Source organism: Panthera tigris, chromosome D2 (genome assembly GCF_018350195.1).
Source record: "Panthera tigris isolate Pti1 chromosome D2, P.tigris_Pti1_mat1.1, whole genome shotgun sequence".
Taxonomy (NCBI): Eukaryota; Metazoa; Chordata; class Mammalia; order Carnivora; family Felidae; genus Panthera; species Panthera tigris.
In genome coordinates, this window is record NC_056670.1 from 44,655,928 (window position 1) to 44,673,799 (window position 17,872).

Below are 17,872 nucleotides of genomic sequence, written 5' to 3' on the forward strand. Positions count from 1 at the left end.
GGGGAACGCGGCTTGGTATCCGAGGGTGGGTGGCCCTGGAGCAATGGGGGCTCGAAGGTGGGGTCGGAGGCCGGAAACTTGTGAAGGGCGGGGCCAGGATGACGAAGGACACGGGGCGGGGCCGTGAGGAAGGGGGTCGACGGAGGACCCGTGGACTTCGGTGAGGGGTGTGGTGAAGGTAAACAGGGATCGAGGGGGCGAGGCAATGAGGAAGTGTACTTGGGGGCTGGGTCGGAGGCTGGAGGGCCGTGGGGAGCCAAGCCTATAAGACCCGGGGGGTGGGGGCAGGTCGGGAAGATGGGTATCTTGGGGGTTTGTTGGGCAGCCCGGTAAAACAAGGGATCGTGGTGGGGGCGGGGCCGCAGAGACGGGACAGTGGGGACATGTCCTGAGCACGGGAAGGAGGACCGGGGGCTCGTGGACAGAGGGGTGGGGCTCCGGCGCAGTGGGCCAGGGGCAGTGCGGGGAGCGGAGGGGCCGTGGGGGCGGGGTGGATCGTGTCCGGGGGCGTGGCCGCGGGCAGGGGGCGGGGCCGGGACGCCTACGCGGGCGTTGAAGCGCGGGGGCGGGCCCAGGTGAGCAGTGCCGCCGCCCCCCCCTCCGCCCCTCCTCCCGGGTCCCCTAGCCGCCCCCGGGCGCCACCCCGACGCTGGTTCCGCGGGCCAGGCGGGCGGCGGCGGGTGGCGTCTTCGGCCCGGGCCGGGTCCGGCTCCGGCTCCATCTTGGGCCGCTGCGCCGGGCACCTGTGGCGGCCGCAGGAGCAGCGCTTCCGCCGGCCTGCGCGGCTCCGGGCGGGCGAGTGGGTGAGAGGCCGGCTGTGTGCGTGCCCGCGGTGGGGGGTAGGGGAGGGTGGTGGGATGGGCGGCGCCTTCCTTTCCTGCGCCCCAGAACCCCACTCCTCACCTCGTCGTGCGCTCAGACCCTCCGCATCCCAGGCCCCGCCTAGTGCTCAGCGCCCCCCATGGCCGCGTCCCTCCTCTCATCTCTCCTCTCATTGCCTATCCCATCCCCTCTTCCACGTCTCGTCTGCCCATCCTCCCATTTCCAGCCCTCTGCCTAGGACCCCGTCGTCTTCTGCCTCCACCCCCGCTGCTGTCGCCGTCCCCTCCCATTCCTCTTCCCTTTTCCACCCCCACCCCTCTCTCCACCCTTCCCTGCTGCCCCCAGCCCCAGACCTCCCTTCCCTCTCCTTCCTTCTGCCCTCCATCCCTACCCCATTGCCCCACAGCCTCATCTTCCCTCAGTCATTGCCTTAGCTCCTGGGAAGATCTGTAGCCTAGTTTGGGGGATTGTGTTGAGGACCTTCTCTCCGAGTCGGGTGGGCTTGGTGTGGAGGGGCGGGGAAGGGAACCCTGTCCTGGGAGAGAATGTATGGTGTGGTGTGTTCAGGCCTTTGGCCCCACAGCCAGAGGCGGCCTGCACGGTTGGCGTGCAGCCGTGGAGATGCTGTTTCCTGCCGGCTCCCACAGTAAACGGGCCTGTGCGTCGGCCTCTGATGTGGCCACGGGTGGGGCTCCGGCCCATGCTGGTGCATGGGTGCACGGGTGCCTGGGAGCATGCAGGTACGGAGACACTAGCTTCCCGGGGCTGCCTTTGTTTGGGGGCACCTGGGCCTGGAGGCTTACCTTCTCCACCCCAGACACCACTTGGGAAGTGTGGGCAAATCCTCCTCAGGGGAGAAAGCTCTGGGGCTGGTGGGGGCCTTGGCCTCTCTCTAGTGAGCAGAGCGGGGTCCTTTGGGCCTTTGCCTCACAGTTATCCCAGAACCCTTTACTGGCACAACTTGTGACCTGGGCATTTTGTACTTAAGGCCCCTTTGTCTTTTCTGTGGTGAGCAGATTTTGTCCCCTTCAAACAGTCCTACTTGGTAGCTCAGGAATGCTTCTTGCTGCATTGCCCAACTTTGGCCTTGAGAGGTTCCGTCAGGCCCCCTTTTGCCGCTGGGATGGACCAGACCACCTGCTGGAGGTTGCCATGCCCCCACTATCCAATGAGGATTTTGTGTGGTGCCCTACCTGGTCCCTGAGGGTTAAAGTCCATATTTTAACATTGGAGCCGTTTCGCCTCCTGACCACCTGGATTTGCTTTTCCGGTTTTGGTTTTGCTGGAAGCAGAAGTCATCATCCAAATGCCTGTCGCTTAACAAGAGATGTATATGGATGCCACAGTGTGGTCTGAGACAAGGCCTGCTTGCAGTGGCTTTGATGGTCCCCCTGGGCACACCCCAGAAGGCCTGGGTGATATGGTGGGAGCTAGAATCTCTGACCAAGTCAACCTAACAGTTTCTTTGGTTGGGCCAGTTTGAAAGTTTCTGCAGAACTGGGAGGTTTTACTCAAAATAACATTGGTTGATTGCTGCATGTGAAACTGGCTGTTCTTCCATTTACTGACCAGCAGAACTGAGGCACCAGGAGAGTCCTGTATTGGCCACAAGGCATGGCCACATTGCAACTTTGGCATCAAATGGGGCAGGAGAGAGAACAATAAGGTGTCAAAGAACACCAGGGGTCTTGGCTACCTCCACGTACCTGTCATTTATCTGGTGCTAAAACATCTTCCTAGCGTCTCTTTGGGGTGAACCCAGAGCCTTTTAGATGATTTGTAAGGCAGGTGGGCATGCCACTCAAGCCAGTTGGAAGGCAGACTTCACACTTGTGTGTTTCCACATGTGTGTGTCTGTGTGCATGCATGTGTAAGCATTTGCATGTGTATCCTCCCAAAGTAAGGCTTGGGAAGCTTCGTATGGTGATGGAGACCTGGGGACACGGGTGGTGACTGGGTTCTAGGATGAGACGAAGACAGGAAGGGTTGGGAAGCAAGACTGGGCTAACCTGTTGGGTGTCTCAGTGGCTTCCTAAAAAGGCCTTTCTGTCCACCAGTACTAGTCCCTGTGATACCTTGAGCACAGGCCACTCCTGATGGGAGGAGGAAAGAGAAGGTTATAATTAGCAATTGCTGTTCCATCATATTAGGATTCACAGCAACCTTGCAGTGGAGACTTACTTCCATTCTGTAGACTGGGGAACTGAGGCTCAGGGAGGGAGGTGTGCACCTGCAGGTGCTTTCACAGGAAGGGGAAGAGTCAGCGTTAGAAGCAGACCCCTGTGCCTCCTGCTTACCCACAACTCCCAAGGTCATTTGGTCAGCTCCCCTCACTCCCTGGGGGCCCTGTTCTTAGTGATAGGGGGTGTGGGAAACCTCCTTTCCCTGGGATGACTTGAGTGGCGTTCCTCAGAGTACTTCCCTTCTTCAGAGCTGGGAAGGCCAGATGGTAGGAGAAATATCCTGTTGGGGTTCAGCTGTGGGCTCTCTGAAATTTCTGAGCTGCTCTGGGCCTCAGATTTGTCACCTGCCACTTGTGGAGGTGAGGTGAGGAAGGGAAGCCACAGATACCCACCCAACTGGGGTCTCTGTGATCACTGCTCTCTCTGGGTCATGGCTAGTCCTGGTCACTGGACAGCCATCTGGTGAGGCAGGGACAGTGGGACCCTTGTCACTGGTGGCTTCTCACTAGCCCCTGGGGGGGTCTGAGGGCATCCCCAGCCTCATCCCACCTGTTTCCTCAGGGCAGGGGGCAGGGCCTGGCCTGGCTCTTTATGGCCCTGCTCCCTAGGAGGGTTTGGGGTAGGTGGGGCTCAGCCAGCGGCTGCGTAGGCTGTCCAGATAAGGCTTTCTTGGTGTTCTTGGACCTGTAGCTGGGTGCTTGTCGCCTGCCCGGAGCTGCTGGTGACCACAGCTTTCCCAGCTAGCAGGTATATCCCCTGCTCTCCTGACTCCAGGTGGGTGGGGGTCCAGGCTTTGTTCCCACTCATTCAGTCATGGACTGAGTCGGGACTCAGCCAGTCCCACTGGCATGTCATGGAAGCCACTGCAAGTGCCAGATGCTGTGTTGGGTGCTGGGGCTTCAGCTGAGTCAGGGCAACACACAAGTAAAAAGATGGCCACAGTGGAGATCTGCACAGTGCTCAGAGTGGGCACAGAGAACCTCAGGCACTCCTGGCTTTGCTTCCTGACTTAGCACTCACTGTGCCTATGGGCAAGTCAGTAAACCTCTCTAAGCTTTGGCCTCTTCATCTGTAGAATGGGGTTGATGTATCTCATGAGCCTGCTCTGACACTTAAATGAGACAGTGTGTCAAAGGATGTGGCACATGCCTGGCACAAGGTGAGTAGGTACTGGGAGCTGTTATTATCATCACTGTGATGGTTAATGGCTTTGTTGCCCTTTATACATCCATCTTAGAGCTCCTTGAGAATAGGGACTGGGTTCTAGTCCTCTCTTGGCTACTCATCCTTTTCTTGGCTGTTCCAGGGACCAGTCTGGCTTCAGCCCCAAGGAGCAGCAGGGATGGGACACTCCTGTCCAGGCAGGAGCTGTGGCTAGAGCTGCACGGTCCAATATGGTAGTCATTAGGCACATGTGGCCATTTCCATTTAAATTGCTTCAATTTAAGTAAAATTAGAAAGCCAGTTTCTCAGTCACACTAGCCGTCTGTCAGGTGCTCAGTAGCCACATGTGGCCAGTGCTGATCTAATCGGACAGTGCAGATCTTTCCATCGGCCCAGAAGCTGTGCTGAACTGGACTCCACAGCAGGCCTCGAGCTCTCAGGGGACTGCAGCTCCAGAAGCATCCTCACTGTTGGCTTGAATAGCCAGCAGCTGTCTCCTGAGTGCTGGGGCAGAAGAAGTTTGTCATTATACAGAAACGGAGTTTCTGAGAGCCCTTTCCGAATTCCCTTTCAGGTGGCCTTGCTCCCCTGGTCAAGGTGGCTGGTTTCCTGGCGGTTCTTATCAGCCCCAGGGGTGGGAGGGCAGGACCGGGATTGCCCAAACTGCGGCTGTTGCTTCTTCCCCCACCCTGTTTCTGCAGCTGGTCCTGCCTGGCAGGGAGTCTCTGGGAGGTATTCCTCATTCACAGCTTTGGCCAGGGCCAGGCTGGCCCACATGCCCTGACCCCACTTCCTCCCCCTCGGGCCCTGCCCTGCCTTCAGCCCGCTGCTCCCCTCATGTGCCTCCTGCCTTCTGCTCATCCTGTTCCTCCTCTCCTGACACCTCTCCTTCCTCTCCCTCCAGGCCCGACCTCCAGAAGGCCTTTCCTGATCCGTCACACAAAGTGAGCTCTCCTGGAAATGCCCTTTCTCAGACCCCGTTTTGGTGCTCAGCACTTTCCTCTGTGGGTTTACTCTTGTATTCTCTTGTTCTCTCGGCCAGGCACATGGCAGACATTCTCTGAGGGCCAGCTGTGTGTCAGGGCAGCGCTAGGTGCTGGACAGATAGAGGGGGACAGGGCGCAGGCCTGCTTTGACAGCTTTGGATTGGTGGGGTGGCCAGGTTATTGCATCCAGGCGAGACAGTGCTCAACCAGAGATGGAGCCGGCCCAGCCTGGGAGAGCTTCTCTGGGAGGAGGTGCTGATGTTGAAGGGCCAGAGTCAGTGAGCAGGTCCAGAGGGGTCTGTGTGGCTGGGAAGAGACAGGAAAGGCAGGGAAGGAGGGAGGCAAGGTGGGTGCAAGCACACTTGGCAAGAGGGCATTTAAATTTGATGGAGGGCATTTCTGATTGGTGATATTAGACCACATTCTTGGAGGCACAGGATCTTAGTTCCATGTCCCCTAACTCCAAGGCCGGGCATGCAGTGTGTGCTCTGAAGATGGCTGTGGAATGAGTGAGCATTTGCCAAGTGTCCTGTGTGTAAAGGGCTGGTGCGTGGGGTCTCTCCCTACCCTGGAGCCAGACAAGGGGGTCAGAAAACCCCTTCCTCTTCACAGCTTCCAAGACTGAGTCCCAGAGACATGATCGCCCAACCAGGCTAGGCCTGAGAGGGTGGGGAGGGGGCCAGGGGAGAACCCAGGGCGTGTCCTCTATGTGCCCTCTATTCATTGTTCATTTATCTCACAAACCTCTTTTGAATGACAACTCTGTACCCAGGAGGCCCCAGTCCAAACCAAGATGGATACGGACAGTTCTGGGAGGAACCCAGCTAGTATTTGCCAGTCAAGCTTTACTGGTTATTAAAATACTGCGATACTCCTGTGCTGGTTGACTAAGAGTTATTGTCCCAAAGCGCCCGCCCCCAGTGTCCTGGCAGCCTTGGCCTCTCCCTTGGATTCTCCTCCCTCCACATAATCCAGGACCCTACCCTAGGGCTGGTTCTAATCACTTGGTACCGGTTATTAGATATTTGCAGGGTCATATTGTGTATGATGTGTGATGATCTTGATTTGGAGTGTCTGGTGTCCTATCACAGTTTGGCTCCTGGCTCTGAGCCATCATACAGGCTAGCGCTGAAGCTGTGCCCCGCTGTGTGCCTTGTACCGTGTGAGCCGAGAGCAGAGTCCATTCAACTCCCTTCCCTCCCTCTCTCTCCTGCAGGCATCATGAGCACCAGCCACGCTGACCAGGGTGCCCGGCCACCCCGGAGTCCCTGCCCGCAGCCCCTGTCCCGGAGCTCTTCCAACCTGTTGGAAGGCCAGGGGCAGAGACCAGAGCTCCGCAAGAGCGCCAGCAGCACTGTATGGCAGGCCCAGCCAGGCGAGGCCAGCGCCAGTCCGCAGGTCCCGGAGGAAGAGGAGCACCATGCTGAGAGCACGGAGCAGACGCAGGCCTCCAGCCCCCGGCCCCGGCCCCGTGCTGTGGGCCACTGGCGGAGCAGCACTGTGGGCAATGTGTCTACAGTGGGTGGTGGTGACCTGGGTCGCCTGAGGGCCCCCGGTGCCGCTGCCATGCAGAGGAGCCACTCGGACCTGGTGCGCAGCACCCAGACCCGGGGCCACAGTGGTGCCCATAAAGCCAGCCTCAGCTGCTCGGCCCTTGGCAGCTCACCGGTCCACAGGGCTCAGCTGCAGCCCAGTAGTACTTCTGGCCAGGGAGGCCGGGCCCCTGCAGGCCTAGAGAGGGACCTGGCTCCAGAGGAAGGGACTTCGAACTCAGCCTGGACACTGGGAGACAGTCAGGTGTGGGTGGCGCCACTAGACCTGGGAGGGACAACCACCCACAGCAGCAGCCCCCAGGCTGGGCCCAAAGCCACCGGGCAGCCAGCCACAACCTCCTGCCATGCCCTGTCCCCAGCAACTCTCCTCTGCAATATGAGAGAGGTGGGGACCGGTGGCTGCTGTCATGCCCTGCTAGCCCCGGGGATCCTGGCCTTTCCCAAACTAGTGGCATCGGTAAGTGAGTCTGGGCTGCAGGCTCAGCATGGGGTGAGGTTCCAGTGCAGGTTGCCTGGGGGGCTCCCTGGGCATTCCCACTGCTGTGCCCACCCTTGGGGTCCCACCGGGTTAGTCACGGAGCCTGGTACCAGGACCAAGGATGTATGGACCATGACCTCAGCCAGTGACTTGGCCCCTGTGTTGGCATCCTCTCTGTCAGCCCAAGATGCTGGTGTACAGGCAGCCCCCATGGCGGTTTGCAAGGCTGTGGCCACCAGCCCACCCCTGGAAGCCCCCGTGGCCCTGCACACATTCCCGGAGGTAACTCTGGGGTCCGGCCTGGAGGAGGCACCATCCCCTGTGCGGGATGTGCGATGGGATGCCGAGGGCATGACCTGGGAGGTGTATGGAGCTGCAGTGGACCCTGAGGTACTTGGCGTGGCCATCCAGAAGCATCTGGAGATGCAGTTTGAGCAGCTGCAGCGGGCACCCACCAGCGAGGACAGCCTGTCTGCGGAAGGCCGGAGGGGGCCTCTGCGTGCTGTCATGCAGTCCTTGAGGCGCCCCAGCTGCTGCGGCTGCTCCAGTGCAGCTCCCGAGTGAGGAGCTGTGGCCCTCAGAGCTATCCTGGGCCTGTGGACTCAGCCCCAGGCCAGGGACAGTGGGGGCCCTGGGCTCCTTGGACCTCCTGGCAGCCGTGGATGTGTCTCTGCTGTTGGCTGACCGCAGGGCACAGGACTGCAGCCTGGGGACTTCCTGCTCCTTGCAGCTGGGCTGGTTTTTAAGGGCTTCATTCCTGAGAGCCACATCCCTGCACATCCAGGCTCTGAACTTTGGGACAGACTTTCAGCACTGTGCATAAGGGAGATCCTGATTTTTCTGTAAAAATTCTCGACGTTCTGTTTAGTGTCTCCTCAGAACTCTGCCATGATTTCCCCTGGGACTCTTGGTGGCTGTATTTTAAAGCAGGGCTCAGATACAACCAATTCCTGACGTGAAAGTTGGGGCCCCACGTGACACAGGGACTGTCTGGGTCTTTGGGGATGGCCACCGACACTGTTTAAGACCTCCTATGTGCCGCACACTGTGCTTGTCACCTTCCCTTGTTGAGTCTTTGCCTCTTTGCCCGATTTATGGGTGAAACCACAGGCATTTGGCAAGGCCGTGGCTGACATGCCCGTTGGACTGCTGGAGGTGGTGGGCCGAGATTCAGAGCCAGGGCTGGCTAAAGCCTGGGCTGCTTTCCCGCAGCACACTGGTGGTCAGTGCAGTGTAGTCATGAACCAGAAGGATTTATTGAGTCTGTATCCTGTGCTAAGTTCTGTGGAATCCTTGGGGAATGAGATGGGCTGTCTGCACCCTCACTGAGCTGACAGGGTTGGGGAGGCGGGGTCTACATCCGTACCAGGGCACCGGGCATCCCAGAAGGGCCCGGGGCTGCTGCTAAGAGCCAGCCCTCCTTGTTGGTCATTGGGTCAGGGGCTGGCCTCAGGAATGGGAGAAAAGGTGGCCACTTGTCCCCAAATACGTTGCAGTGCCTGAAACGACACCATTATCACCTCATTCCTTTGGCTTAAGGACTTATTCCCGGCCAGTGTGGTTCTTGGAAGGAGAGAAGGCAGAAATGGATAGGAGGAGGGAAGGAGCCTGGGGTGGGGTTTTTCACCTGGTGGGAAATGGCCAGAGCTGTGAGGCCGTGGGGAGGTGGGAGGCCTGTGGGCCTGTCCTCCCAGCCCTGCCCATGTGAGCTGACGTGGGACAGGAACAGGGGGCTGGGGTCATGCGGTGAGGAACCCAGGGCACAGGCTTGGCACAGCCTGGCTTCATTGCCCAAGGACCTCCCAAGACCTGTGGAGTTTGGGAGTGGGCCTGTGTTCTCATCCTGGGGCTTAGCGCTGAAGATCCTAAGCTCCTGGGACAATCCGCCAGCCTGCCCTAAAGAGGGAGCCAGGTTAGTGTGCTGCTCAGGGTCCCCTGGCTTGGGAGGGTGGAGTAAGGGCCCATGTGCAGCCCTGCCCGTGACCTGACCCTGTTCCTGGGCCTCCTGCACTTAGGAACCCGGGACCTGGCAGCTGGCTTAGCTTTCCCCACCTCAAGGACCCTGTACTCACTGTGGCGGAAAGGACTCCTCCAAAAGCAGGTTGAGTTGGAAAGCAGGGCTGGCATTCTAACGGGCCAAAGGAACAAGGTGAGGAAGGCATGCATGAGGTCTGAATGCCTCCCATGGCCCTGAGGTGGGGCTTTCTTACCCCCAAACGCACCCTTCCCGCTCTGCTTAAAAAAAAATGACAGCACATCAGAACTGCTTCTGAGGGTGGGGCTGGGGCAGAGGGGTTTGTCGTGGTGAGTGGTGAAAATGTGCACAAGCAGGTTTTCATGCACGCGTAGGCTCTGGCTACTGCGCAGCGCGTCTGTGCCTCTGGGTGTTCTGCGAGGCAGGCCATCACACTCTGGGCGATGACACGTGCGTACCAGGCTGCCCACGTGCCTGGCGTGGGCTCTGGGAGCCCCAGCTGTGGGGCCATGAGGTGACAGGTGATGAAATGGAGTGGGGAGGGCACCAGCACACAAGGCCACAACTGAGCGGGGTCTTGACACAGGCTAGACAGGTGGCAGTGGGGAGGGGCGTACCAGGCAGAAAGGACAGCCTGGTCAGACGCATGGAGGCCCCTGTCCTGCCCGCGCCGTGGTGAGTCACCGCAATGCACGTTGGGCTGGGTGTTTGTTGGGTTGGGAGGCTGGCAAGGGGTCCCTGTAGTGAGGATCCCTGTGTGACTAAGGAAGCGGACTTCGGGGAGCTGCGGAAAGGGTGACGGGGCCAGATTTCATTTTGGAAACATCCCTTTGGTTGCCATTGGAGAGATCAGTGTGGGAGAGGTGGGAGGCTGGGGCCCAGGGGGATATGGGTATGCGAGCCAAGGAGAGGCCTGTCGGGGAGATGGAAAGGGAGCTGGGGGTTGGGCATTCATGCACATACATGCACACACACATGCACGCACGGGTGCACACAGGGCCTGCAGTGGCTTCAGGAAGGAGGAAGAGTTTTAGGAGGCTGAGGTTTCCAGTTGAGCAAAAGGAGGTGAGGCCACTACCTGGGAAAAGGAGAGGCAGGTGAAGGGCCACATGCCAGGATATTTGGCTGAAACCCTTAGAGACTTTCTCTGTCACATGCAAATTCCCTTGAGTTCATTCTCTGTTTGGCTGCTGTGTGCCAATCAGTACCCCTTCCTGGCTGTACCTGGTGTGCCAGGATGGCAGGCTGGGCTGGGCCCCAAGTGGGAAGGCCTAGCCAGTCCTTCCACCCAACTCATCGTGACCAAGATAAATGTTTGCAAGGTGGTGCTGGAATCCATTCTGGCCTGTGTCCAGCCTTGGGGCTGTGCATGGCTGGGGGCCCCATCGTAACTTCCTGGTTAAGCTTGCTGCCCTGGCCGTGGCCCCACTAGCCAGACTGCACAGCCTTGGCCAGTGGGTCCACCTGGACTGGCTGCAGCTTAAATCTGAGTTTGACCTGGAGAACGAACCCCGGCCCCATCCCCTTGCTGTGGCCCCTCCCTGGCTGGGCCTGACCAGCAGTGGTTTAGGGTCTCAAGACATGGCCACCAGCTTAGTTTACAGATCTCCCTTCAGATTCCAGATTTCTGACCAGACTTTCTGGGTCCCCTTCAGGCCCTGCTCTGGCAGGTGATGGATTTCATTATTTGTACATTTGTTTTGTTTTGAATTTGGAATAAAGTATTGGAGGTCAGAGCTTTGCTAGGGAAGGGTCCATGGTCCTGGCTGGTCTTGTTTTTTTCTGACAGATTTTGTCCTTCAGAACATCCGCCCTAGATTCTGAGCTTCCGTGTCCAGGCAGCAGCCCCCCTCTTTCTTCTCCAGGGACTCCTCCCTTCTGTCCACTGTTCGTTCCTTTCTGGCAGCCTTCCGGGCCCCCAACAGCTGAAGCCCGGCTTCCGGGAGCTTATCACCTCTGGGCGTGGCCAGGTCACAGAGCAGGCATCTTTTGTCAAGCCCCAAGGTATCCCTGCTGATACCTTCACAGGGAATCACTAGTCCACCCTAAGGGAGAAGGCGTTGCTCCCAGAGTATAGGCTACTACCCGCCTGAGGTCACGATGTGTGTACGGGGTGGGGCTGGAAAAGCAGAGAATGGGCCTGTCCCACTGTGACATCACCTCCTGTGTCAGCTGGATTGGGTCTCTGTCCCCAGAAGTGCTGGATTCTTATTTGACAGGTGCACGGGGCCTTCCCAGTGCAGATCCTGGCACTTTGGGCATTGTGGGGAGGGTGGGCACTACAGTTTAGTGGTCTAAAATTTGAGTTTGAATCCCGGATCTCACCTGTAGCCATGTTGGGTAAGTTGCTGACCTCACTGATCCTCGACTTCCTCACGATGATATGATAATTGTGCCTCCTTCTTTGGCTTGCTCTGAGGATTACATGGAATAACCCACGTAAAGCGCTTGGCACCGAGCTGGCATTCACCACGTGTGCCAGTGTTCCTTTGGCCTACCTCCATGGCCACAGGCAGGGGCTAGCTCTTGCCTGGCCAACTTGGCTCTGATCAAGGTCCACATCCCATCTTGGCCATTCCTCATTTAGAGCCTCCTTCAAGGTCCTTTACCCTGTGCTTCATACCCTGCTTAGGTCACATGTACTCTGGCCTTGGCTTTCTGATTGTGGTTCCTGGAGCCATGCTGAGGAGGCTGGTCTGGGGCTGGGCTCCCAGAAGCTCATGCTAGGATGAGGATTCTGGATTGACTAAGGAAAAGGGAGTGGGGAGTGCAAGTCAACAAGGGTGTGATTTCAGGTAGAGTCCTGGCCTTGGCCAGGTCCCGTAGGGGAGACCTGGGGCATGCCTGCCATGGGGGCCAGGGGTCTGTGCATGTGTGTGGGTAGTTCAAGGCATCCTGGCTGTGGCAGGCAGGCTATGAGGCTCCAGGAGCCCTGGGGAAGGTCTCTGCATGGCGTTGTAGGCCCCTTATCCCAGGGGAGGTGTGCACAGAAACCAAGGGCATCTGTGGGGTCTGGGGGGCACACTCATGAACGGTTGCACTCGTGCCCTGAGCAGCCCTCTCACCCAGTAGACGTGTATGGAGTCCACAGCCTGCAGAGTGCCCAGAACTTCTCCCCGTGAGCAGCTCGGAAAAAGTTGTCTCCTTTGTGTTCATGCTGAGTGACCTTGGTCACTCAACTGCAGAGCTTTGCATTTGCCGATGCTAAATTCCTTCTTGGTTGTCGTTCTGGCCTGGCCTAGTTTGGTCATCTGAAGCTATGACTAGTCCTTTATCAGTTTCCAACCAACTTGTCAGGCAGAGCAGGGCCACACAGAGCCCACGGCCTGTCACTGAGTCATCTTATAGGTCAGCACTGGTCCCCAGGTCCCTGTGAATCAACAGTCATCATGGGCAAGTCCGTTTAAGGTGAATTTGTGCAAATCTGGGTCTTCAACATCAGTAGCACTCTTCTGACCCAAGTCCCAGCCCAGGGACCCTCCCATCCAAACAAGGAAGGGGGGTAGGGGCTTGACTGGAGTCCTCACTGTCCACATAGCCGGTTCTGGTTCTGGTGATCGCTGCTTCCCTTTCTAACATCTTACTTCTGTTTAACAAGCTGTTCTAGAAGTTTGAGATCTGCAGCAAGCTAAGATTCACAGACTCTCCCTTGTAACCTTTTTGGAGATGGGAAGCCACCCCACTGTGTGCTGGCACACCTCCTTTTCATCCCCCCCTCCCCAGCCCCGGGCACATCAGGGCTCACCTCGAGGTTCCTGGGGGGTGGCTGTGAGGAGCATGACACTCATCACAGCTGGCCTCTATCTAGCACCTTCTTCAATGGGCCTTTCCGTGGGGCTGCTCACCCTTTTTTGATAAGAGTCTTTCTGAAGCTGGGTGGAGGTCTCTCTAATGGATAGACATGGGGCTAGTTCTGTTGCTGTGGTTATGTAAAGATAATAAGCCATGAAAAATACCTCAGGAAAGTTGATGTTGGTTAAAGAAAACCAAACCAAATCAGAGTTGCATTGGCCTTTAGGACTGGAGGTGGACAGGTAGGGTCTGACTCTCTTGCTCCAAGAGTTGGGTAAACATTGCCTTTGCTCCCTTCCGTGGTGACCCTCCATGACTCATTCGTCATTTCTCCCTCTCCAAGCATGGGGTAGCTCAGCAAGGAGGCAGGTCTGTACCCTGAAACATGTGCTCCCAAATGGGTGTCCTAGAATTCATGTTTTATGGCCCCACTTTATAGGACAGAATGTGGGAATTGAGCGAACATGGCAGTCCACATCTGAGGGGCTCAGGGCTGGTGAGCATGTCCCATTTTAAGGTATGTGGCTCTTAGCCATGTACGCTTCACCCAATCTGTCCTGGCCTGGAGCTTTCCATTTCTGAAACACTCCTGAGAAGAGACACCAGGCACCCAAGAATGTGGTCATGGGAGTGCAGTGCCTCCCCGGATGTCCAGACAGGGCCCAGTGGGAAGGCTCTGCTCTTGGTGTTTTTCTCCCCAACCCCTGTTTCTCTTTAATCTCAGTCTTTCCCTTCTCCTCTTCCGTATCTGGTCCTCTGTGCCCTCCAGAAGTCTTGTGTCTCTGCACTGTCCCACAGTCCTTGCCCCTGCTGCCGAGGGTCTGCCTTGCCCTAATCCTCCTGCTGCAAGCAGCTGCTTGCTCTTCTCGTGGCCACTTCTCCCCCAGCCATGGCTGGGTCTGGGTTTCAGCATTCCTGCTTTTCACAAGTCTGGGCTCTTCCTATCCACCTGTCTGTTCTCTGTCTCGGTAAAAACCAAAACATCTGAGCGTGCCAAAGAGCTTCTGAGCATCTCCCTAGAGAAGGAGGCTTCCTTGGGCTAACCTGGGATCACATTGTCAAGTTTCCATCCTTTTTGCCTCCAAAAGGGAAATCAGTTGTCCTGCCGGGTAAGTGCAGGAACTTTGGTATCCCATCAATCTTCAGTTTTGGTGGCCCTTATTGGCGCCTGGCTGGTTAGGTCACCTGAGGGGCATACTGGATGTGTGGTCTCCATCTGCTAGTTTTAGGCAGGCCATCTCCTCTTTCGTGCTTTCAAACTCTTCTTGCTTGGCTTGTAATTAGATTGGGAGATTGGGGCATGTCCTGGGCCTCATTGGGGACACAGCGTGCTGTCCCATCTCTGTGCCTCTCTCCTGTGTGGGACTGGTTTGTGTCTAGGAGCCAGGGCTGGGGACAGGGGGACGAGACTTCTGTCTTTGACACCAAGTAGGCACCTGAGAAAATGCCCACTGAGAAAGCCTGAGCAAGCCCAAGTAGGTAGCCTCTGTTGGGTCTGGTATTTTCTGTGACTCATCATGGAACTAAATTTGGGGTGCTGGAGCCCTGCTGGGGAGGACTGGAGTTCCTCACCCATGTCCACTTGGCCCCTTACCTGTAACCTTCTGCTTTGCCCTACCTCTGTCCACTTCTCATTGTTAGCAGTCAAGGTCCGGGGAGGTGTTGGCCAAGGGTGCCATTTTGTATTCAGGCTTTGTGGCTTTTGTAAGCCCAGCCTGTGTCCCTTGAGGAAGACTATGCGGTCTGATTTTCTTTCCCTTCAGAGTTGAGGCAGTTCAGGGAGAGGGGAAGGGGTTTCCTGAGAAGTTTCCAACCCCTAAACTCCCTTCTGCCCTGGTGCAACTCAGGGTGTGGTTCAGACTCCCACCAGGTCACACCCCTGGGCTGGGGAGGGAGTGGGCAGGAACCAGCAGGGCTCTGGGCCCAGGAGAGCTTGGACACACAACTGGGCACTACTGGAGGCACCAGGAACATTGCCTGAGTCTTGCTGAAGGTGCAAAGTGGGATCCTGCCTTTATTTGGCTTTTTGATATTTTGTCATTTATTTTTTTGCATTTATTCTGATTTTAAAGTATTCACTAAAACATTATTTATCTTGATTACCGAGCCTTTTGCCATCCCCTTACATTTTGTGCCTTGTCCCTGCCTGGCACCCTCCTCTCCTAGAGCTTTAGGTCCCCTGGGCACCCAGCCCCCCCCCCAGGACTCTAGTGCGGAGAAGGAAAGCCAGAGGTGCCGCCCGCGGGAGGAGCTCGGTCGCCCCCTAGTGGCCTCAGAGCCGCTCCTTCAGAGACACCTGGGGGCGCAGGCTGGGAACCAATGACTTTGTCCCCTCCCCAGCAGCCTCAAGCTACCTCCAGCCATCTCGCCCCGTGCCTGCGCTCTGCTCCCGGCTCTTCTCCTCCTCCAGATGCTCCAGGACGGGGGCTGAAGATTTCCGACGGGAGGATAGCGATGAAGAAGGTGGAGGGAGTGGAGTCCAGGCGGAGGTGGGGAGGCACCCGAAGCCCTGAGGGGAATACAGCCTCATTTTACAAACCTTTGGATTCCAATTGTGAGCTATACTCTCCAAGGGGGCTGGATGTGGGACCCTTTGTCATTCCACCCTGAACTTGGGTGTGTTTTTATAACCCTTCTTTGACTTGCCTTTGTCTTAAAATTTACCTGGAGCCTTTAAACGCAGGGTGGTCCCACCCCAAGGGAGTCCTCTTCCTGGGCCTTGGGGAGAGCAGGCGTAGACAGCCAGGATTGTGTCTTCCCTCATGAGTCACTGACTTTGTTGGCGGAGGGAGGATGGGGGGCAGCGGGCTGAGAAGGGGGGTTCTGAGCTGGAGTTGACTGTCAGAGAGGGACTGGGGTCTAAAGTTTGTTGCGGTGGGGGCTGTCCTGAGAGCCTTTATTCCTGTTATTCCTTGTCTTCACTGACTCCCTGTGGTCCCCAAGGCCAGCTGAACATGTTAGAGGTCATGTGAGCCAAGAGAGAGGTTGGAGAGAGAACCTCACATGTGAAGTGTGGCTGAGAGGTGTGCCTGGGACTAAAAGAGGGAGTTGAGGGGGGGGGAGTTCTTCTCTTCTTTGGTGGCACGAGGGTGGGAGGGAGAGAAGGGAAGTGGCTGTGCCAGGCAGGTGTTCCTATCTCATTCCATGCCCACACAACCTCTCCAAGGTGATATCTCTCTTAGGACATTTTTGGCTGCAAGTAACTGAATTATGAACCAAAGGTATCTGAACAATTAGGATGTTTAATTTCCCACTTAATTTTTTTAAGTTTATTTATTTATTTGGAGGGAGGGGAGGGGCAGAGAGAGAGAGAGAGAGAAAGAGAGAGAGAATCTCAAGGAGGCTCCACACTGTCAGCACAGAGCCTGATTTGGGGCTCGAACCCACAAACATGAGATCATGACCTGAGCCAAAATCAAGAATTGGACACTTAACTGACTGACCCATGCAGGCGCCACAATTTCCCACTTAATTCTTAACTTCATTTCAGAGTTGACTGAGTCACTTTTAGAGTAGTCTCTGTGGCTCAATGGAGACATCAAGGATTCAGGTTCTTCTCTTAATTCTGCTCTGTCATCTTTACAGTATTAATGAGGGCTGTCCTCATGGTCACAAGATGGTTGCTGCACCTCCAGATATCGCATTATGATGGGAAGGAAGAAACCAAAAATCTGCCACAAAAGGTTATTGGTGCATAGTCAACTGATTGAAAATGTCAGCTTTTCATAGCTCGCAGATGAGTGAAGTCTGTCGCAGTTTGACACTAAACAAATGGCAGAAGCACTGACTATGTTTTGCATACGTTATCTTTTCACTGCTCACGATTACTTCACTTCACAATGACAACCGAGGTTTGGAGAAGACCAGTAACTTGCCCTGTTTTATGCCAGCAACTGACAGTGCTGGAATTCAAACTCCAGTCTGTGTGACTCTAGGCCTGGCTTTTCATTTGACTCTTTAAAAATGAAAGAAATACATATTTATGATAAGAATTTCAAACAATGCAGACCTTGGCTTTTTGCTTTGAAACAGTATATGTTCATGATAAGAATTTCAAATAGTGTAAAGGGCATAGTGAAGATCTGCCTCTCGCCCCTCTTTGTAGTTCCCGCTGTAATTTCAGTGAATCTTCCAGATTTCCTCTGTAGTCACAAGCTCAGACTTCTAAATATTTTATACAAATGAGATCAACTCTGATACTGTTCTGCACTCATTTTAAAAATTAGTGCATCTTGTGAGGTGCCTGGGCTCAGTCAGTTGAGCATCCAACTTTGGCTCAGATCATGATCTCACGGTTCGTGGGCTTGAGACCTGCATCAGGCTCTGTGCTGATGGCTCAGAGCCTGGAGCCTGCTTCGGATTCTGTGTCTTTCTCTCTCTGTCCCTCCTTGGTTCACACTCTCTGTCTCTCTCTGCAAATAAATAAATAAGACATTTAGAAAATGAAAGAATATTAATACATCTTACTAGTAATATTGCTATATAATAGAGTCTACCTCTTTCGTTCTCTTGGGTGTATTGTATTGCATAGAATACAAGAATTATTACTGATATTGTTCCAGTTCTCTTCTGCTGGTCTTTATGTCATTTCTCATATTTTTTGTGTTTATAACAACCATGGAAAAGTAAATTTCCTTGTATATATAGTTTTGTGTCCATATGTGAGAATATCTTTGGATGAAGTTTTTATCAGATTGTATATACACAATGTCTATGGATATTGGCAAACTGTCCTCCAAAAATATTGTACAAATAACACATGGAAATCCTTATTTTCTCATACCTGTGCCAAATTTGAATGTTACCACACTTTAATATTTTGGCTAATTTGATAAATGGAAAACTAATATCTTAATGGTTATTTTGATTTGCACTTCCTTTACTGTGAGTAAGGTTGTGTTTAGCCAGGCTGCTTGGGT

At 55.5% G+C, this 17,872-nt stretch overlaps 2 protein-coding genes across 10 annotated transcripts in view; both read left to right on the forward strand.

The window, feature by feature from the left end:
- The first annotated feature begins 662 nt into the window (after positions 1 to 662).
- GPRIN2 (G protein regulated inducer of neurite outgrowth 2) lies at positions 663 to 8,223 on the forward strand. Of its 2 annotated transcripts, XM_042960845.1 has the most exons (3): positions 663 to 803; positions 5,074 to 5,173; positions 6,372 to 8,223. In XM_042960845.1, the coding sequence occupies exon 3, from the start codon at positions 6,377 to 6,379 to the stop codon at positions 7,748 to 7,750; it is 1,374 nt and encodes a 457-aa protein (XP_042816779.1). In that variant the 5' UTR covers positions 663 to 803; positions 5,074 to 5,173; positions 6,372 to 6,376; the 3' UTR covers positions 7,751 to 8,223. The 2 variants fall into 2 exon arrangements, with proteins under 2 accessions (XP_042816779.1, XP_042816780.1); XM_042960846.1 differs by lacking the exon at positions 5,074 to 5,173.
- Positions 8,224 to 11,333: 3,110 nt separating this feature from the next.
- The window catches only part of NPY4R2 (neuropeptide Y receptor Y4-2), a 44,928-nt gene continuing 38,389 nt past the window's right edge, over positions 11,334 to 17,872 (forward strand). For 2 of the 8 annotated variants that reach the window (XM_042960847.1, XM_007093151.3), the window contains exons 1-2: positions 11,344 to 11,501; positions 15,294 to 15,507. The gene's annotated coding sequence lies outside the window, so the exon portion shown is untranslated. Of the gene's footprint in view, positions 11,502 to 15,293; positions 15,508 to 16,538; positions 16,785 to 17,872 lie in introns of those variants that run through there. The other 6 variants (XM_042960848.1, XM_042960849.1, XM_042960851.1 and 3 more) reach the window with 5 other exon arrangements.

Bases quoted from the DNA above. Each gene is read 5' to 3' on its own strand.
- GPRIN2 (XM_042960845.1), top strand. From the start codon at position 6,377: ATGAGCACCAGCCACGCTGACCAGGGTGCCCGGCCACCCCGGAGTCCC.